This window comes from Procambarus clarkii, chromosome 34 (genome assembly GCF_040958095.1).
Source record: "Procambarus clarkii isolate CNS0578487 chromosome 34, FALCON_Pclarkii_2.0, whole genome shotgun sequence".
Lineage (NCBI taxonomy): Eukaryota > Metazoa > Arthropoda > Malacostraca > Decapoda > Cambaridae > Procambarus > Procambarus clarkii.
Genome location: NC_091183.1, coordinates 9,073,278 through 9,096,356, shown reverse-complemented (window position 1 = coordinate 9,096,356; position 23,079 = coordinate 9,073,278). Strand labels below are relative to the sequence as shown.

The following is a 23,079-nucleotide window of genomic DNA, read 5'->3' as shown; positions in this document are numbered from 1 at the left end:
CCAATCAAAAACTTTGTTGACATCTGCTTGTAGTTTTTCAATGTCTTCAGCAGAGGTAATTTTCATGCTGATTTTTGTGTCATCTGCAAAGGATGACACGAAGCTGTGACGTGTATTTTTGTCTATATCAGATATGAGAATAAGGAACAGTAGCGGTGCAAGGACTGTACCTTGAGGTACAGAGCTTTTAACATCGTTTGGACTCGATTTTATCTGATTGACTGTTACTCTTTGTGTTCTGTTCGACAGGAAATTGAGTATCCAGCGTCCTACTTTTCCAGTTATTCCCATTGACCTCATTTTGTGAGCTATCACCCCATGGTCACATTTGTCGAACGCCTTTGCAAAGTCTGTGTATACAACATCTGCATTTTGCTTTTCTTCTAGGGCTTCTGTGATTTTGTCATAGTGGTTGAGTAACTGTGACAGACAGGATCTTCCCGCTCTAAATCCATGTTGTCCTGGATTGTGCAATTCATTGTTTTCCATAAAACTAGAAATTTGATTCCTAATCACTCTTTCAAACACTTTTATTATGTGTGATGTTAGTGCAACTGGCCTATAATTTTTTGCCAAGGCTTTACTCCCCCCCTTGTGCAACGGAGCTATATCTGCAGATTTAAGTGCTGCTGGTATCTCCCCTGTATCCAGGCTCTTTCTCCATATTAGAGCTGAGAGAGCTGAGTGCTCTCGCTACTGGTACTTTACATTTCTTTATGAATATTGAATTCCATGAGTCAGGCCCAGGAGCTGAGTGCATAGGCATATTATAAATTTCTCTTTCAAAGTCTTCCGAGTTTGTGGTAATATCCGTTATATTATCTGCAGCTTGAATGTCATTCATAAAGAAGCTGTCTGGGTCATCAACTTTCATGTTGTTTATTGGTGTGCTAAACATAGCCTCATACTGGCTTCTTAGAATTTCACTAATCTCTTTGTTGTCCTCTGTGTACGTACCTTCATTTGTAATTAACGGTCCAATACTGGTCGAGGTTTTGGATTTTGATTTTGCGTATGTGAAAAAATATTTCGGATTTTTCCTTATCTCTTGTATAGCTTTCTGTTCCAATTCCATTTCCTCAGACTCATATGATCGCTTCAACGTTTGTTCTATTTCCTCAATCTCCCTGCTTAGGCTTGAAATCCTTGCTTGTGATAGTTGTGTCTGCCGAAGCATTTCCGTTATTTTTTTCCTTCTCCTGTACAGTCGTCTCCGTTCTCTTTCTAGAGTGGTCCTCTTTCTGCCCCTCCTCACAGGTACGTGCTTCAAGCAGACCTTGTAAGCTTCAGCTGTCAGTTGAGCTATTCCCTGTGTGGGAGTTTTGTCGCTTAAGACCGTCTCCCATTGAATGGTTGCAAGGTCTACATTTATTTTTTCCCAGTCAATCCTCTTATTGTTGAAATTGAATTGATTGAATATTCCTTCTCGCTTGTTGGGTCTCTTAGACCTACTACCGTTATTTATGCTAGTTCGCACTTCAATGAGCTTATGGTCTGAGTATGAAGTATCTGAGATTGTGATATCCCTGATTAGTTCATCATTGTTTGTGAATAACAAGTCTAGTGTGTTTTCGTTCCTAGTTGGTTCTGTAATCTGTTGATTGAGCGAGAATTTGTCACAGAATCTCAAAAGTTCTCTAACCTGTGGTTGGTTATTTCCCGGGTCATTCCCTGCTATGATATTTGTGTTTGCCGTTCTCCATCTTAGACTCGGTAAATTGAAATCTCCAAGAAAGATAATATCTGGAGCTGGGTTTGCTAGGTTGTCAAGTATGTTCTCTATTTTGTGCATCTGCTCTGTGAATTCCTCAATCGTTGTATCTGGCGGTTTATATATTAGAATAATAATTAGGTTTAGTTTCTCTACCTTCATTCCAAGTACCTCTACCACCTCATTAGTTGAATTTAGTAGTTCTGTGCATACCAGGTCTTCTTTAATATACAGACCTACTCCTCCATTTGACCTAGTTTTTCTATCACATCTATATAGATTATAATTTGGAATCCAGATTTCACCATCCATGTAATCTTTTGTATGAGTTTCCGTGAATGCCCCAAATATTGAGTTTGACTCTAATAGAAGGCCATTTATGAACTTAACTTTATTTCTTGACTTTGGCTTTAAACCTTGAATGTTTGCAAATATGAATGATTGTCCATATTGTGTGTCACTTCTGGAAGGTTTTGGTAGTTCTCCCTCCTCTCTACCCTGACCCAGGGTGTGTTGTTGTGGCAATGGTTTGTCCAGTTTTGGAAGTGATACTGGGGAGTGTGGTAGTCTCTGTGTAGTTGGGGGGTGTAGTATGTGTGGGCTTGATGCCGAACTGTAGTCCAGTCTTGGGCATTTCCCCCTCTCCATCCGTACTCCTGCCACGTTTCTGCCTGTCTGTTTCTCCCTCTGTTTGTACCTGCCTCTAAAAAATTTTCAGGGCTATTATGTTGGACTTCTTCTCTTATATGGCGCTGTGTACCTCTGACGTGGAAATCGGGGCAGTGAAGATCGTAGCATTTCCTCTCATTGACTGAGAGTGTGCATAGCTTAGGGTGAAAATATCTACACTCTGTATCAAAACGGAGAGAATGAAAGAATAAAAAATAATCAGTTTGGTAGGAAAAAACTGAATGAATAAAGTAATTGAGTGTATTTATGGAGAGAAGGAGAGCCGTGTGGCCTCGTGTGTTGTCAGTGTGGGGTGATGACCTCCCTCACCCTACCTGGAGGGTGACGGCCTCCCTCACCCTACCTGGAGGGTGACGGCCTCCCTCACCCTACCTGGAGGGTGACGGCCTCCCTCACCCCACCTGGAGGGGTGATGGCCTCCCTCACCACACCTGGGGGGGGGGGGGGTGACAGCCTCCCTCACCCCACCTGGAGGGGTGATGGCCTCCCTCACCCCGCCTGGAGGGTGACGGCCTCCTTCACCCCACCTGGAGGGGTGATGGCCTCCCTCACCCCACCTGGGGGGTGACGGCCTCCCTCACCCCACCTGGAGGGTGATGGCCTCCCTCACCCCACCTGGAGGATGATGGCCTCCCTCACCCCACCTGGAGGATGATGGCCTCCCTCACCCCACCTGGAGGATGATGGCCTCCCTCACCCCACCTGGAGGATGATGGCCTCCCTCACCCCACCTGGAGGATGATGGCCTCCCTCACCCCACCTGGAGGGTGACGGCCTCCCTCACCCCACCTGGAGGGGTGATGGCCTCCCTCACCCCACCTGGAGGGTGACGGCCTCCCTCACCCCACCTGGAGGGGTGATGGCCTCCCTCACCCCACCTGGAGGGTGATGGCCTCCCTCACCCCACCTGGAGGATGATAGCCTCCCTCACCCCACCTGGAGGGGTGATGGCCTCCCTCACCCCACCTGGAGGGGTGATGGCCTCCCTCACCCCACCTGGAGGGTGGTGGCCTCCCTCACCCCACCTGGAGGGTGATGGCCTCCCTCACCCTACCTGGAGGGTGACGGCCTCCCTCACCCCACCTGGAGGATGATGGCCTCCCTCACCCCACCTGGAGGGGTGATGGCCTCCCTCACCCCACCTGGAGGGGTGATGGCCTCCCTCACCCCACCTGGAGGGGTGATGGCCTCCCTCACCCCACCTGGAGGGTGATGGCCTCCCTCACCCCACCTGGAGGGGTGATGGCCTCCCTCACCCCACCTGGAGGGTGACGGCCTCCCTCACCCCACCTGGAGGATGATGGCCTCCCTCACCCCACCTGGAGGGGTGATGGCCTCCCTCACCCCACCTGGAGGGTGACGGCCTCCCTCACCCCACCTGGAGGATGATGGCCTCCCTCACCCCACCTGGAGGGGTGATGGCCTCCCTCACCCCACCTGGAGGGTGACGGCCTCCCTCACCCCACCTGGAGGATGATGGCCTCCCTCACCCCACCTGGAGGGGTGATGGCCTCCCTCACCCAGCCTAGAGGGTGGGGTGAGGGAGAACAAATTCTCTTAAAGCAATGGGTGTTCCCTTGGTTACGTTATATTAATTGCCTCGCAATCACCTCAGTGAATACTGGACTTCGATGTCCTACCAGATAACCAGGAGAATATATAACCCAACTACTCGTCCACAGCCGAGTTCACCCACGACAATGACCAATCACACTAACAAATCACAGTGATTTACGTTACAATCCGGTTGCAATGACAATTCTGCAGAACCTAGTAAAATAACATACAGGACATGAACCCTCTAGAACACTGCCCCACAATAACTTTACTGAAGTGCAATCACATACGGTGATTGCTCAACTCTAGCAACAATCACTAACAATGACAACCCATTTGCAATAACACACACGGCAAGTACTCTAATTTCGAAGTATTAGAATACTGCACACACTTACTTACTGTTGCAAATGACCCCAGTGCTCTCAATAACCCTTAGAACATAGGTCCACAATTTGCAATCACCACAGTAAATAACACAATAACACTGGGCACTGTGACACTACGATTATATATATACATATAATTACTGCTAACACATGTACCCTACAGCTATCAAACGTTATTGGGAACCCTATGGAGATCTTGCACTCCATAAATCACATGGGTGAGTGATTTATCGATCCCGCATGCCGATAAACACTACAGAGTATTACGTTACTCGACAGAGCGACGGCGGTCTCTGCAGACAGACTCGTCACTCACCAAATTCTACCAAAATTACGTTAATACTGCAACCACAATACTATTATATATATATATAAATCACACTTGTCACGGCCTTGGGAACAATACAAGAAATTAAGACCACACTGTGGTACACCCTACAATAATCATTGCCAGGAATCACTGACTTTACACACACACTAACCTGAGCGCTCCGTGTTGGAATTCCACGCCTGCAAGACTACACGTGGAAATAATATCACTCCGTCCCACGGACGATCAAAAATTATTTAATTACAACAATGGAATAATATAATATTACATGGACATCCTTTCAGTCCTTGGCTAATCTATATATACTCTGATCCCGTGTGTACCCACACACACACACTGTACGTCTGTGTACACAAGACGTATTAAGTCCCTCTGGACTGACAAGATGACAATAGAGGGTGATTATCTCCTCGTCCACACTTCACTTCACCTCTGCAGGTGCTGCGTGACAATGTGACGGAACACTTGACCTCGAATTCAAGCTTTTAGAGACTAACTGATTTTATAGTTTGTGTTGGTGTCGTTGTGTTCCTCCTTTACGGACAACCCAACCCACAACTCGGTAGAGTGCTTATACCTCACTAGGAGATCACCCTTGGCGTTTCTGGCTCTTGGAGAGGGGCTCAACGTCACACGTTTAGGGGATGCGGCTCCAACACTTAGCCTCGTTGTCACGTGCACACACCCACTCGAGCCGCTGTGACTCCCCACTCTCTCCTTAGGTGATATGAACTCTTCAATCCCCTTTTGACTTATTAGTATTACCTTCTACCCTGTCCACAGCAGTGGTTCTTGGTTCTTTCTCTCTCTCTCTCTTCTTCTGTACTATTTCATGGGAAGCTTCACTAGGACAAGGGCAAACACCAGCAAATTGGAACACATTTACTGGACAAAGCACATACACACATATAATAATAATGAATCCTATACTCTATACTATTACAATCAGGTTGCTCTCCAACACCATCAGAACTCTATCATTAGCTTATCAAGTGGTATCCTATCTCCTGGTTCACCACCTGATACTATCAACCTCCTCAAGTTGATCAAGTCTACATACGCTGTTGCACCATCAGCAAGAGAATATATATATGTATCTATAAATGTGTACAAAGAAAATCAGCATTTGAATGCAATAACATATATCAGTATAAATGTTCCTTGATACACAACAATGATCAATCGATCACTCTATCAGTCCTAGAACACATACATCTGTAGGTAATCCAGCCTACGACTGTAACTCTAAACTTCAGTATAAAACACTCCTTGACATAAGAATGCAATCACTCACTCACCTCTCACTGCGTCTAGCACGCTAATGACAACCAAACACTATCAACTCCCTACAAGTAATCCACCAGAACTTCCCTTCCACCTCTGGAAGTTCACTACCCTGATATCTTCAGGTTCTTCCGGGCTTCACTACCAGGATCCTCTGCAGCTCCTCCAGGCTGCTATCATGAAATTTCCTTGAGCAACTACGGTGCTGCACCCATCTGCTAGGGTCCTCCACAGCTCTCTGGGCTGCTACACCATGAAGTTTCCTCGAGCAACTATGGTGCTTCACCACCTCTACAGAAGCACGTGACACTCCTCTTCACTGCTTTTTCTCACAGCTCGAGGTCCTTTCCTCCACTACCTTGGAGTCTCATCACTACTCCCTCTGTGTTGGCTTCGAAGTTCTCAGCAACTTCTTCCCCAAAGGACAAACCTGCAACCCATCGACACTCCAATAAAATGTTTCCCCTTTAACACATAAACAAAAATAATCACACAATATGTTTGCCTCAAACCTCTATCTGTCCTCTACATACAGTGAGAGTGGACTCCCCCGTTTTGGGCGGGTCCATACTCCACCTCGCCTGGCGGGTGTGAGTCACACTGGGAGGGTCCTTCGCCGTCAGGAGCCGGGCTCCCTCAGTTGCCTGCCAGTGCTCAGAGGAGACGGATGTTGCTCCGTGTTCCTCCCTCTCCACTCTCTTATTTCAGGCTTTCTGCCTCACCAAAACATGTCTAACTTATCAATAAACATTGCTACTGTCGCTGGGCACACGACCAACTACAAGCAATCACTATGAACTGGCGTATATCGTGCTTACCACAGATTGTCTGGTCGAGGGCGCTCCTCCCTCTGACGAAGCTTGGTCAGGGCGCTTCCACGGCCCACAATAATGCCTCTGGGCGGTTTAATACTCTCCTCGTCGACCAGGACTTGAGACCACAACGTTCCCAGCTCGATTCCACACCTGGTACGTCTGCACATTTCTCTTCTCTTCGAGATATATCACTAGGGGTTCCTGCTGACGGGAGCTCGAACGGAGCGCGGCTTTCCCCTGTGATGTCTGGCACTCAAGTGAGGTCAAAGCCCTCCAGAAGCGAGCCTCACGCCTCCAGCAAAATATCCACATCTCCTAGCCAGTCATTTATCTGTTTTCTTCTTCATTGCCCATAATCTCAAATTGTTATATATATCCAAGCAACTATTTTACATATGTGTTATCACCTCAATATTTGCTAGACCTTCTAATCAGGTCAGGCTTGATGAATAACTCTCAAGGGGGAGACTCGTTTCTTCTGTAGGCTGAGATCATAACACTGATCACCAGAAATACACACATAGGTACTTACTCATTCATACTGCCGACTTACACACCATTCCCATACATCAGGCACCCAGCTACGGGTGGCTGGCTCGCTCACGGCAGTGGTAGGTGGCGTAGGCGGCGATAGTACCTCACGTGGTATTTTACGTACAATTGGCGCGCACTCGAACCCCTCCCACTCACAACACGGCTCGGTTCGCACCCTCGACCCACTGGCGAAGTGAAGCGTTCATACCCAGGTGACGCGCACAACGATAGCGTCTTACACGAACATGGGAAATCTGCCTTAAAACACTGACACGAATTTCCCCGTTCCCATCGACTGCTACAGAGCACTAGTAAGGCATTATTTATAATCACTGGTATGGGATCTACGAGTCTGTTACTGCTCGTATGCACATTACCCCACAATCTGTTATGATCTCAGCCTGCAGGAGAAACGAGTCTCCCTTCTTGAGAGTTATTCAGCAAGCCTGACCTAACTAGAAGGTCTAGCAAGTATTGAGGTAATATTGCATATGTAAAATAGTTGGTTGGATATGTGTAACAGTTTGAGATTAAGGGCAATGTAGAAGAAAATAGATAAATGACGGGCTAGGAGATGTGGACATTTTGCTGGAGGCGTGAGGCTCGCTTCCGGAGGACCTTGACCTCACTTGAGTGCCAGACATCGCAGGGGGTAGCCGCGCTCCGTTGAGCTCCCATCAGAAGGGAACCCCTAGTGATATATCTCGAAGAGAAGAGAAGTGTGTAGACGTGCCAGCTGTGGAACCGAGCTGGGAACGTTGTGGTCTCAAGTCCTGGTCGAAGAAGAGAGTATCAAGCCGGCCAGAGACATTATTGTGGGCCGTGGGAGCGCCCTGACCAGACGCCGTCAGAGGGAAAGCGCCCTCGACCAATTAATCTGTGGTAAGCACGATAAACGCCAGTTCATAGTGATTGTTTGTAGTTTGGTCGTGTGCCCAGCGACAGTAGCGATGTTTATTTATAAGTTAGACATATTTTAATAAGGCAGAAAGCCTGAAATAGGAGAGTGGAGAGGGAGGAACACGGAGCGACGTCCGTCCCCTCTGAGCGCTGGCGGACGACTGAGGGAGCCTGGCTCCGGATGGAGGAAGACCCTCCCAGCGGATGGAGGAAGACCCTCCCAGCGAGTGAGGACCGCCGCCAGGCGAGGTGGAGTATGGACCCGCCCAAAACGGGGGAGTCCACTCTCACTGTATGTTGAGGACAGATAGAGGTTTGAGGCAAGCATATTGTGTGGTTATTTTTGTTTATGTGTTAAAGGGGAACATTTTATTGGAACGTCGATGGGTTGCAGGTTTGTTCTTTGGGGAAGAAGTTGCTGAGAACTTCGAAGCCAGCAGATGATGTAGCTGATGAGACTCCAAGGTAGTGGAGCAGAGGACCTCGAGCTGTGAGGAGAAGCAGCAGTGAAGAGGAGTGTCACGTGCTTCTGTAGAGGTGGTGTAGCAGCCAAGAGAGCTGTGGAAGAACCTAACAGAAGGGTGAAGCACCGTAGTTGCACAAGGAAACTTCATGATAGCAGCCTGGAGGAGCTGCAGAGGATCCTGGTAGTGAAGCCCGGCAGAACCTAAGGATATTAGGGTAGTGAACTTCCAGAGGTGGAAGGGGAAGTTCTGGTGGATTACTAGTAGGGAGTTGATAGTGTTTGGTTGTCATTAGCGTGCAAGACGCAGTGAGAGGTGAGTGACTGTTGGCATTCTTATGTCAAGGAGTTTTTTATACTGAAGTATCAATGAACATTTATACTGGTATATGTTATTGCATTCAAATGCTGATTTTCTATATATACATTATCTTGCTGATAGTGCAACAGTGTATGTAGGCTTGACCAACTTGAGGAGGTTAATAGTATCAGGTGGTGAACCAGGAGATAGGATACCACTTGATAAGCTGATAATAGAGTTCTGATGGTATTGGAGTGCAACCTGATTGTGATATTATAGAGTATAGGATTCATTATTATTATATGTGTGTATGTATCGTGTATGTGCTTTGTTCAGTAAATGTGTCACAATTTGCTGGTGTTTGCCCTTGTCCTAGTGAGGCTTCCCAGGAAGTAGTGAAGAAGGAGAGAGAGAGAGAAAGAGCCAAGAACCACTGCTGTGGACAGGGTAAGAGGTAATACTAGTAAGTCATAGGGGATTGAGGAGATCATATCTCATAAGGAGAGAGTGGGGAGTCACAGCGGCTCGAGTGGGTGTGTGCACGTGACAACGAGGCTAAGTGTTGGAGCCGCATCCCCTAAACGTGTGACGTTGAGCCCCTCTCCAAGAGCCCGAAGCGCCAAGGGTGATCTCCTAGTATAAGCACTCTACCGAGTTGTGGGTTGGGTTGTCCATAGAGGAGGATCGACGACGACAACACCAACCAACCCACAGTCTGTAAGAAATTGGGGGCCTGTGTCCGGGAGAGTGAACTGACACACCCACACCCTGTCCAAGAGTGGATTTGTACACCCTTGCTGAAATAGATAAACTGTGTGAACGCAGGTGTATATTCTCTCTTGGGAAGACTCACAGGACAAAGATGGATAAGGTGCAAGCGTTTGTGGAGTCAGGCAAGCCTGAGGACTTGGAAGGTTGCACGAGGGATCATTTGAAGCAAATAGCAGAAAAATGTGGCATCAGGTTGAAAGCATCTAAAGTAGCTGGGATGAAGGATGAGATCCTGAGGCAGTTGAGAGCCAGAAGTGAAGCGGCAGAGCAAGGAGCCCAAAAAGGAGCTGAAAGTAGAAAGGAGGATGATGGGCAGGATGACGTGAGATCCCAGGGATCGAGTAGGAGCAGCAAGAGTAGCCGCAGTAGCAGGAGTAGCCGGAATAGGAGCTTGGAGAGATTCCAGTTAGAGCTCCAGATGCAACGTGAGGACAAGGAGAGACAGTTCCAGCTGGAAAAGATGAAATTAGAACTCCAGATGAAAAATGAAGCCGAGAAGGAAAAAGAGAAAACCAGGTTGGAAGTAGAAAAAGAGAAAACCAGAATAAGAGAACTGGAGTTGGAACAGGAGAAAGAAAAAGAGAAAGCAAGACTAGAGGTGGAGAAAGAAAAAGAGAAAACCAGAGTAAGGGAACTGGAGTTGGAACAAGAAAAAGAAAAAGCCCAGGTCGAAAAAGAAAAAGCCCAGGTCGAAAAAGAAAAAGAGAGAACAAAACAAATGCAGATAGAAGCGAATAGAACCTTGGCTGAGCAAAGGATTGAACATGGGTTGCCAGAGAGCACCACCCAGGTATCACACCCACCAGATGTTAGGGTTAGGGAGAAGGACGTTCCCTTGTTTGTTCCCGAAGAGGCAGAGAGCTTTTTCGAGCACTTTGAAAAAGTAGCCAGCATCAAGGAGTGGCCACAGGAGGAATGGGCCCAGCTGGTCCAGTTAAGATTGACCGGTGCAGCAAGGGAGGCATACACCCAATTGTCACTGGAAGAGTGCCAGGATTATGCCACAGTAAAGAGCAGCATATTGCGCTCGTTTCAGTTAACCCCAGAAGCTTATAGAAAGCGCTTCAGAGAGATGAGCAAAGTTGGAGCATGTACGTTTGCTGAGACAGCAAGAGATCTGGAAAGACGATTCCAGAAGTGGATTGAGGCTGCTGGAGTTGGATCTTATGCTGACCTGAAGCAACTGATGGTCATGGAGAAGTTCTTGGAGATGATGCATCCCGAAACAAAGTTCAAGATCCAAGAAGCAGGGATAAAGGAGGTGAAAGATGCCGCAGATAGGGCAGATATGATTACTGAAGCATACAAGAGCTTGAGGGAGAACAGAGTGCAGAATGAGGTGAGACGCAGCAATGGCAGATCCAGTGGAGTCTGGGGAGGAAGAAATTATGAAAGACCCAGAAGAGTCTGGGGTGAGAAAAATTTTGATAAATGGGCAGATAAAAGTAAGTACCCTGGAACTCAGAAGAGTAGGTCGCGCACTTCATCTGAAAGTGAGGATGGAGGAGCCAAACGAGAAGCTAATCGTTATCCGGGAAATCGAGAGTCCAGTAAAGCCCCACAGAGTGCAGGTAGTGTACCTGCCTCGAGGAACTCTCATGCGAGTGGACAAAGTCAGAGCCGCTTGGGTACATATAGAAGAGATTTTTCCCAGATGAGATGTTACAATTGTAACGGATTGGGTCACGTGATGCGAGATTGTCGGCAGGGCAAGAGAGTTGTGACCCTGGCCATGTGTGACCCCCGAGGTAAATATACTAATGTGTTCCGAGACAAACCACAGAAGATGAACTTAGTGAACGAGAGGTATAGGCCGTTCATGAGCAAAGGTTGGATCAGTATAGGAGGCCAACCTGAGGTAGAAGTTGGTATCTTGAGAGATACCGGAGCTAATCAGAGCTTGGTTACGAGAAGCCTGATTGGGAATGATCGACGATTAGCTGGCAGGAGTAGGATGAAAGTATATGGGTTATTGTCTGAGAGTGACATGCCCGTATGTACTGTCCAGCTAAGGTCGGAATATGTGTCGGCAGAGGTGATGTTGGGAGTGTGCCCCGACATACCTATTCCAGGAGTCCAAGTGATCTTGGGGAATGACTTGTGCGGGACAAAGGTGTTGCCAAGAGTCATAGCGGAGACTGTGCCAGAGGAGTGCCCAGAAGGCCACGGCACGGGTGGGACACCTGAGAGTGTGAACCTGACTGACATCCGAGGAGATGCGTCAGGAGACCGCCAAGCCATTGAGTACCCTGTCTCGGTAGTGACGAAGGCAGAGGTGGCCGACGAGGAAGACACTGGAGAAGGTGAGACAGTGTCGATTCAGCCAGTGGAAGATATTGATGTAGATATAGCATGGCTGTTTGATGAAGGTCCAGCCCAGGAAAATGGAGTCTCGGTGAGGTCGAAAGTGAGGATGACCCAGCCGAAGAAGAATCATGTGAAGAGAGCGGACCTGAGTAGAGCCCAGACTGCTGAAATTAAGGGTCGGAAGGTGAATGCAACTGTGCTGAGTAGGAATGAGGAAGGATGTGGACATACAGAGGACAAGAGTAGAGCGTCAAGTGGTCCACGAGCACAGAGGCATATGGATAGTGGAGTTAAGTTGTTTGAGATGTCAGGAGTTGACATGTTTCACAGAAAACGTGGAGAAAAGATAATGAAGAAAAGTAGTAGCCGAGAAAGTGAAAGGAGAAGAGACAGCATGTGTGGAGAGATGCTTATGAGCACTCTGGGAGAGGCAAAGCAACATGTATGGTCGAATGCTGTTGGATGTAGTACAGCGCTCGAAGAAACTTTTAGGGAACGAAGAAGAGTTGAAGGAGAAGAAATGGAGTGGTATAGAGGTGAGAAGTGTGGGAAGAGGATGATGATGCAAGCATGGAGGAATAGAAGAAAGCCGAGGACTCGATGGAGGTCAAACAAGACGATGTCTTGGATAAAGGAGGAGACGGAAGGGAGGATAGTCGGTGAAGACGAGGGAGTGAAGTATGATGACAGGAGACGGAAGTATAATGGCAGTAGATGGAAGTGTGAAGACGACAGAGGAGGTACAGACAGTAGATGTCTGACTTTGGACGAGAAGAGAAGAAGACGAGGAAACGGAGGGTGAAGACAATAAGTAGAGTGGAACGATGGATTGCAGGCGTCCAAGGAGGACAGCCTAGCCAACAGGTGCCAGAGAAGTCAGATCGTTTATGAGAAGATCATGTTTCTGGAGAGTTGTGAGCCAGATGTTGCAAGGTGCAACGAATTAATTGTAGACTCCTAAGAGAGTATATTGGTTGAAGAACGAGACAGTGTGGTGGCGGATGTATTATCCCGAGCTTTGCCACTGGAATAACTCTCAAAAATAAGGGGAGGGGAGTGTTATGATCTCAGCCTGCAGGAGAAACGAGTCTCCCTTCTTGAGAGTTATTCAGCAAGCCTGACCTAACTAGAAGGTCTAGCAAGTATTGAGGTAATATTGCATATGTAAAATAGTTGGTTGGATATGTGTAACAGTTTGAGATTAAGGGCAATGCAGAAGAAAATAGATAAATGACGGGCTAGGAGATGTGGACATTTTGCTGGAGGCGTGAGGCTCGCTTCCGGAGGACCTTGACCTCACTTGAGTGCCAGACATCGCAGGGGGTAGCCGCGCTCCGTTGAGCTCCCATCAGAAGGGAACCCCTAGTGATATATCTCGAAGAGAAGAGAAGTGTGTAGACGTGCCAGCTGTGGAACCGAGCTGGGAACGTTGTGGTCTCAAGTCCTGGTCGAAGAAGAGAGTATCAAGCCGGCCAGAGACATTATTGTGGGCCGTGGGAGCGCCCTGACCAGACGCCGTCAGAGGGAAAGCGCCCTCGACCAATTAATCTGTGGTAAGCACGATAAACGCCAGTTCATAGTGATTGTTTGTAGTTTGGTCGTGTGCCCAGCGACAGTAGCGATGTTTATTTATAAGTTAGACATATTTTAATAAGGCAGAAAGCCTGAAATAGGAGAGTGGAGAGGGAGGAACACGGAGCGACGTCCGTCCCCTCTGAGCGCTGGCGGACGACTGAGGGAGCCTGGCTCCGGATGGAGGAAGACCCTCCCAGCGAGTGAGGACCGCCGCCAGGCGAGGTGGAGTATGGACCCGCCCAAAACGGGGGAGTCCACTCTCACTGTATGTTGAGGACAGATAGAGGTTTGAGGCAAGCATATTGTGTGGTTATTTTTGTTTATGTGTTAAAGGGGAACATTTTATTGGAACGTCGATGGGTTGCAGGTTTGTTCTTTGGGGAAGAAGTTGCTGAGAACTTCGAAGCCAGCAGATGATGTAGCTGATGAGACTCCAAGGTAGTGGAGCAGAGGACCTCGAGCTGTGAGGAGAAGCAGCAGTGAAGAGGAGTGTCACGTGCTTCTGTAGAGGTGGTGTAGCAGCCAAGAGAGCTGTGGAAGAACCTAACAGAAGGGTGAAGCACCGTAGTTGCACAAGGAAACTTCATGATAGCAGCCTGGAGGAGCTGCAGAGGATCCTGGTAGTGAAGCCCGGCAGAACCTAAGGATATTAGGGTAGTGAACTTCCAGAGGTGGAAGGGGAAGTTCTGGTGGATTACTAGTAGGGAGTTGATAGTGTTTGGTTGTCATTAGCGTGCAAGACGCAGTGAGAGGTGAGTGACTGTTGGCATTCTTATGTCAAGGAGTTTTTTATACTGAAGTATCAATGAACATTTATACTGGTATATGTTATTGCATTCAAATGCTGATTTTCTATATATACATTATCTTGCTGATAGTGCAACAGTGTATGTAGGCTTGACCAACTTGAGGAGGTTAATAGTATCAGGTGGTGAACCAGGAGATAGGATACCACTTGATAAGCTGATAATAGAGTTCTGATGGTATTGGAGTGCAACCTGATTGTGATATTATAGAGTATAGGATTCATTATTATTATATGTGTGTATGTATCGTGTATGTGCTTTGTTCAGTAAATGTGTCACAATTTGCTGGTGTTTGCCCTTGTCCTAGTGAGGCTTCCCAGGAAGTAGTGAAGAAGGAGAGAGAGAGAGAAAGAGCCAAGAACCACTGCTGTGGACAGGGTAAGAGGTAATACTAGTAAGTCATAGGGGATTGAGGAGATCATATCTCATAAGGAGAGAGTGGGGAGTCACAGCGGCTCGAGTGGGTGTGTGCACGTGACAACGAGGCTAAGTGTTGGAGCCGCATCCCCTAAACGTGTGACGTTGAGCCCCTCTCCAAGAGCCCGAAGCGCCAAGGGTGATCTCCTAGTATAAGCACTCTACCGAGTTGTGGGTTGGGTTGTCCATAGAGAAGGATCGACGACGACAACACCAACCAACCCACAGTCTATAATAAATCCCAGATCACTTCGGCCGGATTCTGTGACGACCGCCGTCGTAGATGAAGCAGGAGGTGAAGCAGTTGAGTAATCAAGCCACCACGACGCCCTATACTCAATTTGGACGAATTGAGTGCAGAGAGCGTCTTGACAAAGTGGCAGCTGGGTTCAGAATGACGCTTACACAGGCGATTCCCGTGCCCTCCTCAAAATAACCAATGAAAGGAAGGCATACAGTGGCCTACCCCTCTCAACCAATCAGCGACGGTGTAGCACAGAACCTAGGGCAACTCCAAGATGTTGGCCGACCAACATGGCGGCTCAAGATGTTTACTAAGATGGCGGATGTTTTTATGACGACGACTGGCTAGCGAGCGCGGGAGGCCCGCAGCTCACCCAAGCCTGGGGCCTAGCGCAAGTTGAGTCTCGCTCAAGCCATACAAGAGATGATGCTATCGGCATATCTCTGTCCACAGACGTGCTACCCCGGCCAGGGTAACATTTCTGGACTGCTGATGACTGGGGCTCTCACATGAGCCCAAACACTAGATGTTTCGGTTGCAGGTTACCAAACGTAAGTCCGCCCACTTAACAAGTGTACTGGCTCCCACAGGCATAAGAGCACTATTGTAAGTGAGCTGGTGAACCATCCCCTCACATCCCTCATCCACGTCCTGGCCTCCCTCAGCCAGGTACTAGCATCCCTCAGTCAGGTCCTGGCCTCCCTCAGCCAGGTCCTGGCCTCCCTCAGTCCGGTCCTGGCCTCCCTCAGTCCGGTCCTGGCCTCCCTCAGTCAGGTCCTGGCCTTCCTCAGTCCGGTCCTGGCCTCCGTCAGTCCGGTCCTGGCCTCCCTCAGTCAGGTCCTAGCCTCCCTCAGCCAGGCTCTGGCCTCCCTCAGTCCGGTCCTGGCCTCCCTCAGTCAGGTCCTGGCCTCCCTCAGTCAGGTCCTGGCCTCCCTCAGCCAGGTCCTGGCCTCCCTCAGCCAGGTTCTGGCCTACCTCAGTCCGGTCCTGGCCTCCCTCAGTCCGGTCCTGGCCTCCCTCAGTCAGGTTCTGGCCTCCCTCAGTCAGGTCCTGGCCTCCCTCAGTCAGGTTCTGGCCTCCCTCAGTCAGGTCCTGGCCTCCCTCAGTCAGGTCCTGGCCTCCCTCAGTCAGGTTCTGGCCTCCCTCAGTCAGGTCCTGGCCTCCCTCAGTCAGGTTCTGGCCTCCCTCAGCCAGGTTCTGGCCTCCCTCAGTCAGGTCCTGGCCTCCCTCAGCCAGGTACTGGCCTCCCTCAGTCCGGTCCTGGCCTCCCTCAGTCCGGTCCTGGCCTCCCTCAGTCAGGTCCTGGCCTCCCTCAGTCAGATCCTGGCCTCCCTCAGTCAGGTCCTGGCCTCCCTCAGCCAGGTTCTGGCCTCCCTCAGCCAGGTCCTGGCCTCCCTCAGCCAGGTACTGGCCTCCCTCAGCCAGGTACTGGCCTCCCTCAGTCCGGTCCTGGCCTCCCTCAGTCCGGTCCTGGCCTCCCTCAGTCAGGTCCTGGCCTCCCTCAGCCAGGTTCTGGCCTCCCTTAGTCAGGTTCTGGCCTCCCTCAGTCAGGTTCTGGCCTCCCTCAGTCAGGTCCTGGCCTCCCTCAGTCAGGTCCTGGCCTCCCTCAGTCCGGTCCTGGCCTCCCTCAGTCAGGTCCTGGCCTCCCTCAGCCAGGTTCTGGCCTCCCTCAGTCAGGTCCTGGCCTCCCTCAGTCAGGTCCTGGCCTCCCTCAGTCAGGTCCTGGCCTCCCTCAGCCAGGTTCTGGCCTCCCTCAGCCAGGTTCTGGCCTCCCTCAGCCAGGTCCTGGCCTCCCTCAGCCAGGTCCTGGCCTCCCTCAGCCAGGCTCTGGCCTCCCTCAGTCGGTCCTGGCCTCCCTCAGTCAGGTCCTGGCCTCCCTCAGCCAGGTACTAGCCTCCCTCAGCCAGGCTCTGGCCTCCCTCAGTGGTCCTGGCCTCCCTCAGTCAGATCCTGGCCTCCCTCAGTCAGGTCCTGGCCTCCCTCAGTCAGGTCCTGGCCTCCCTCAGTCAGGTCCTGGCCTCCCTCAGCCAGGTTCTGGCCTCCCTCAGCCAGGTCCAATCCTCCCCCAGGCAGGTCCTAGCCTCCCTCAGCCAGGTCCTGGCCTACCTCAGTCAGGTCCTGGCCTCTCTCAGCCAGGTACTAGCCTCCCTCAGTCAGGTCCTGGCCTCCCTTAGCCAGGTCCTGGCCTCCCTCAGCCAAGTCCTGGCCTCCCTCAGCCAAGTCCTGGCCTCCCTCAGCCAGGTTCTGGCCTCCCTCAGCCAGGTTCTGGCCTCCCTCAGTCCGGTCCTGGCCTCCCTCAGCCAGGTTCTGGCCTCCCTCAGTCCGGTCCTGGCCTCCCTCAGTCAGGTCCTGGCCTCCCTCAGTCAGGTCCTGGCCTCCCTCAGCCAGGTCCTGGCCTACCTCAGTCAGGTCCTGGCCTACCTCAGTCAGGTCCTGGCCTCCCTCAGCCAGGTACTAGCCTCCCTCAGTCAGGTCCTGGCCTCCCTCAGCCAGGTTCTGGCCTCCCTCAGCCAGGTCCTGGCCTACCTCAGTCAGGTCCTGGCCTCCCTCAGCCAGGTACTAGCCTCCCTCAGTCAGGTCCTGGCCTCCCTTAGCCAGGTCCTGGCCTCCCTCAGCCAGGTCCTGGCCTCCCTCAGTCAGGTCCTGGCCTCCCTCAGTCAGGTCCTGGCCTCTCTCTCTCGCTCTCTCTCTCTCTCTCTCTCTCTCTCTCTCTCTCTCTCTCTCTCTCTCTCTCTCTCTCTCTCTCTCTCTCGCTTTCTGGGAAACCTGACCTGAACAAAGAGGAAAAGCAAGCTACCATATTCAACATTTAATACATAAATTAACGTACATAATAAAAACATATGATAAGCAATATGACGATACAACAGTCTAACCTGCTACAACCTGGTAGCACTCCAATATCATAACCTGGCTTCACCAACTCTCCATATCAAGTGGCTGCTCAACTCTTGACTTACCACTCCTTATTCTCCTTTGCCTTAAAAAAAAATGGGCGAGTTTCTTTCACCCTGATGCTCCTGTTCACCTAGTTGTAAATTGGTAGCTAGGAATTAGACAGCTGCTACGGGCTGCTTTCTGGGGATGTGTAATAAAAAGGAGGCCTGGTCGAGGAGCGGGCCGCTGGGACGCTAAGCCCCGAAATCATATCAAGAAATCATCTCAAAATAACCGCTTACTACTCCGTCACTGCCTGAAGCTGAAATCCTGTCACAGCAATACTGTACCATCAACCCTACAAGTATATGTAACACTGCTCGGGGCTGAAATATCTGACACATCTACATAAGTAATACATAAGAAACATCAACATAAGTATTCCCCAACAAAAGAAGAACTCAATCTCTCACCTTACACTGCATCTTACCTGCCAATTAGCATTCAAGCTCTCCCCTTATACATTCATGTGTCCACAATGAACCTCTGTTCTGCTCCTAGAGACTCCTTAATCAATGTGTACATCTGTCCTCCAAAATATAAGGAAAAGCACTTCTGCAGTTTTCCCAATCTACTGCAGTCTACTACCCAATCCTTTTAAATTATTCACTGACGTTTATTATTTCCCAATCAATGAAGTCCTACTCCAACATCAGTGACGCTTCTCCACTGATTCCATACAAAGACGTGTAGCTCCTCTACACTGCTTCAAGTCTGCTCCTCACTATGGAGTTCTGCTCTACCACAGAGTTCACCATACACTTCTTCTCCAGCCTCGAAGTTCCTCCATTAACTTCTTCTCTAACCTCGAAGTTCCTCCATTAACTTCTTCTCCAGCATCGAAGTTCCTCCATTAACTTCTTCTCCAGCCTCGAAGTTCCTCTATTAACTTCTTCTCTAACCTCGAAGTTCCTCCATTAACTTCTTCTCCAGCCTCGAAGTTCCTCCATTAACTTCTTCTCTAACCTCGAAGTTCCTCCATTAACTTCTCCAGTCTCAAAGTTCCTCCATTAACTTCTTCTCCAGCCTCGAAGTTCCTCCATTAACTTCTTCTCCAGCTTCGAAGTTCCTCCATTAACTTCTTCTTCAGCCTCGAAGTTCCTCCATTAACTTCTTCTCCAGCCTCGAAGTTCCTCCATTAACTTCTTCTCCAGCCTCGAAGTTCCTCCATTAACTTCTTCTCTAACCTCGAAGTTCCTCCATTAACTTCTTCTCTAACCTCGAAGTTCCTCCATTAACACCCCTTCCCAGACAAACCTGCAATTCCATTATGATGCCAATAAAATGTTTTCCTAACAGAACAGAGAACCAACTAATATCCCATTAAATCTCGCCCTCCGACGCCGCACCGCGCCGTCCAACTGTGGTAGGTACTCGCCCATCCTGGACGGATCCAAGCTGGAAACATGTCTTGACACGCCGCCAGCCCGCCAAACACACACCGAAACTACGACGTTGGTACAACGTTCGAACAAGTTTTAACACCTCCTAACCAGTTATAACAACCAATATAGCAAGTTGTAACAACATTTTAATACCTCATAAACACGTTAAGCCAAGATGTAACAACTTTATTACAAGTTGTTACAAGCGGAAAATTGAGACAGGTACGGTTTGTGTTTCCAGGGAGGTGCTTCCGCACGCCAACGCTGGGAGCCGCCGCCCTTCAGTCGCTACTTGACTTCCATCGAGGGCAGATGTACTATTGCTCCCTCCAGCATATTCCTCTCAACTTAAATTTTCTATTTCAACTCAATGGCTAAATAAAATTACTACCCTATATGTACATATGTTCACTATGATCACTGGGCACATGATCAAACACTGGTAGCTAATCTAACAAACAATTAAACAGATTTACCGAGGGTATCGCTGACGTAGAGGCGCTCAGGCCCTGGTGCTCAACATGGCGCTCACACAGACCGCCCACAAAAATCGCTTTAAGACTACTTCACATAACTTCTTCTAGTCCTGGCCTGAGTATAGAGAGTCGCCCGGCAGGCTCCACACAGAAACGCCTGCTTACTTCCTTTCTCTTGAAGTAGCACACAAAACTAGAGTTCCACAAAGGCGTGACCAACACTCACTTCCAGGTCACCTCTAGTATATCCAAATCACAGAGAAATGGTGTACTATGTCCCCCAACAGCGTCCTCACACTTGCATACAAGTACTCTTCGCTCCAGCACTAGCTCAGGGAACTATATTCTTCCTCCTTCCAGGCGATCAACGAAGTACGACCACCTCTGACGACTGTTGTGACTCAAGGGAGGTCACGACGTCCTGCTAGCGTCATGTCACGTCACAAAAGTATCGACATCTCATTTCACGTCACTTATTACCATTCTCTGCTAGTGTTTTTAAATTATTCACTCACGTTTATTATATATTTTCTTTTTCTGACCTCTTAATCTCAGGACCAGAAAGCAAAATAACTTTCACATGATAGACTTGTTCCACCCCGGCTACATGGGGTCATAGCAGCCACCTGATCTACCCTGGCCAGTCACCAGGAGTCGCTAACCCCACACTGCCTCTACTAGAGTCTTGGGCAGCCACCTGGTGTGAGATTATGTCTATTGAGGATGGGACATGTGACCTCAATCAGGCCTCCAGCATCTTGGCGATTACACAAGCGGGAGGAAAAGTTAAGATTCCTGCCCCAAACTTCCACTCGCTCCTGGCTATGTCGCCAAGTAATTTAAGCTTTAGATATAACAAATGGCTGTAGTTATTTCCACAGGAAGACTACGACGGCTACCGTAGTCTATCTAAATAGCCGAGGGTGTCTGCTGCCCGAAGACGTCAAACAATAAATGTCTAGCTCCCATATTAATAATTATGAAAACTGTAGAGTGCATCCACTCTTGTGCACTCTTGAAAGCAAAATGGCGATGTGTCTTCTTCTATCAACCATGTGTAAGCCAGCTGGAAGTCCATTCCTTCACACCTGGCCTACCCTAACCACACACACTCCTCCACGCTCTCCATAAACCACTTCCGCTGCCAGTAGTACACTGAGAGACTACTAACTAATTTGTTTACAATAATCTGGGTACAACATGTGCAGTTTGTGGACTTCAGAGATATGAGTAAATGAAAAGAAAGATAATTATCTGGAGAAAACCTAAGCCATAACAACTATGTAGCACTTGGAAGGGATATATGGATAAGGATTTAGGATACCAATTGTTCACAACCACTTGGACAGTCGGGGATTGAACGCCGTCAAGCAAGTAACAAGGCCGTCTATCTCGACCATCCAAGTGGTTACGATACCCTTTAGAAAGTGATATTAACAGCTAATTTAGGATTAGAGCCATAGGGTAAGTAATGCAGAAATAAAGAGAACTGCGAACCTCTATTTGTCATTACCATGGGTCAGAGACTAGGATAATGTCCCCCTGGTTTTATATGGGCAGAAAGATATAGATTGGACGACAGTTGTTGTTGGAAATTTCCAACACCGAATACAACACTGTTGTATTCTCATTAATTATTACTAATTCTACTAATCATTGTAGTAAGTAAAATTAACACAAAGTAGAATTCACATGTACTAATAATTTCATCTGTACAATAGGCTAGAATTCTCATGTCACCCGACACCAGTATTGCGTCAGATTTCATTGTAATAAACACATTTATATCCAATGTGCTTGAGAATTGAATTCGATTCTCTATAAACAACGGCGTTCTGTGTGATAATTAATTACAGATAAATTGACCTCCAATTAAAGCCGAATAGAGCGTTAAAGTCATAACAGTTATCTAGTAATAAAATTAACGTCACGCGTGAATGCCCTGGAGAGATATTAATTCTTCTCCATTGTACGTTTCCTATCATATAGCTGGCAAATAATAATATTTAACTCTTCCAAATAATAAACTCGTCCTAACCCATTCGTTTCAATCACAACTGTGAGAAATGATAATATTCACAATAAAATAATTTGAGTAACAAATGCGGGACGCGGGGTGGAGCGGAGGAGACGCCAGAGTGCACGTGTTGACACGCTTCCGAGCGGACCTGCTCACATAGTGCTCACAAGGAGACGCCATTACCCATCCATCCGGGTAAACGCTATTCATTCTCCCAAAGAAAGTCGCCACTGTGAGGTGTGAAGAGCCTTGCAGACAATATCTTCGCCTGGTGTCAGTGTCATACAAGGAACCTATCAAATCTGGTTCTTTGTGCCTCCACGTGACCGGCCAGTGAAGCGCGTCATTATCCAGGATAGGTGAAGCCAGAGCCTGGGATGCGAATTTCGGCACACTTAAAACTTACACAGTGCCCATATTAGCTAAGTATCTTATCCTTATTTGATGCATCTGATAGGGTGTAGAATTATAGCTGGGTAGTTTGTCGTGACGACGTATACCAACACCAAAGCACAGGTCATTATCTCTTAACCATTATTAATAGTAATTTATTGGATATAGAAATCCAGTAGTCTAATTAGTTGCTACTGTAAATATTCATTTTGCAGCATGTGAGAAGAATTCTCCTAGCTGCCCTCTCCCATGTTAATCAATCCCACTCGTCATCCAGCCGAGCCCAGGAGAATCAGAGGGAGCATCGTGACTTACTTTAAGGAATCGTCATTAAGCTAAGATTCTTTTGTATTCCTCTAATATTATCTGGAATTATTTACATGCAGAACTCTGTTTCTTGGATTGACATGTGTTTATTATGATTACTATTATTATATTCATAATCTATGTTCTCATTAATGATAATGACAATGATTTCACAATTATTCATAGGATTAGATTATTATATTTTGGATTAGTGAACGAACCACACTAGTTCCTGGACGTACTGAGTTCCAGTAATAACCCCCCAATGTAGGTGTTTGAGGTTTGATTCATTTAATTATACAGCCCATTAATTATTTCTATGATCATATTCTCTAGTATTTTATCCATAGTTACTGGTTCATCTAGGAATTATCAAATGATCATAATTTCTCAGTTTCCCTCTTTACTATAAACGCGGGTGGTCCTTCGTAATTTAATTTACTACATTAATATTTAAATAATTAGAT

General features: G+C 48.2%; 1 protein-coding gene across 1 annotated transcript; it reads left to right on the top strand.

Annotated features, from left to right (window-relative positions):
* The first annotated feature begins 4,497 nt into the window (after positions 1 to 4,497).
* On the top strand, positions 4,498 to 19,795 carry LOC138370985 (uncharacterized). Its single transcript, XM_069335624.1, has 5 exons — positions 4,498 to 4,565; positions 15,686 to 16,935; positions 17,020 to 17,756; positions 19,332 to 19,398; positions 19,659 to 19,795. The coding sequence occupies exons 1-5, from the start codon at positions 4,498 to 4,500 to the stop codon at positions 19,793 to 19,795; spliced, it is 2,259 nt and encodes a 752-aa protein (XP_069191725.1).
* The last annotated feature ends 3,284 nt before the right edge of the window (positions 19,796 to 23,079 follow it).

Excerpts from the sequence above, each read along its gene's own strand:
- LOC138370985 (XM_069335624.1), top strand. The coding sequence starts at position 4,498 with ATGTACCCTACAGCTATCAAACGTTATTGGGAACCCTATGGAGATCTT. Across the intron at positions 4,566-15,685 it reads GCACTCCATAAATCACATGG|GCATAAGAGCACTATTGTAA; the intron begins GTGAGTGATTTA and ends TGGCTCCCACAG. Across the intron at positions 19,399-19,658 it reads CACCGCGCCGTCCAACTGTG|GGAGGTGCTTCCGCACGCCA; the intron begins GTAGGTACTCGC and ends TTGTGTTTCCAG.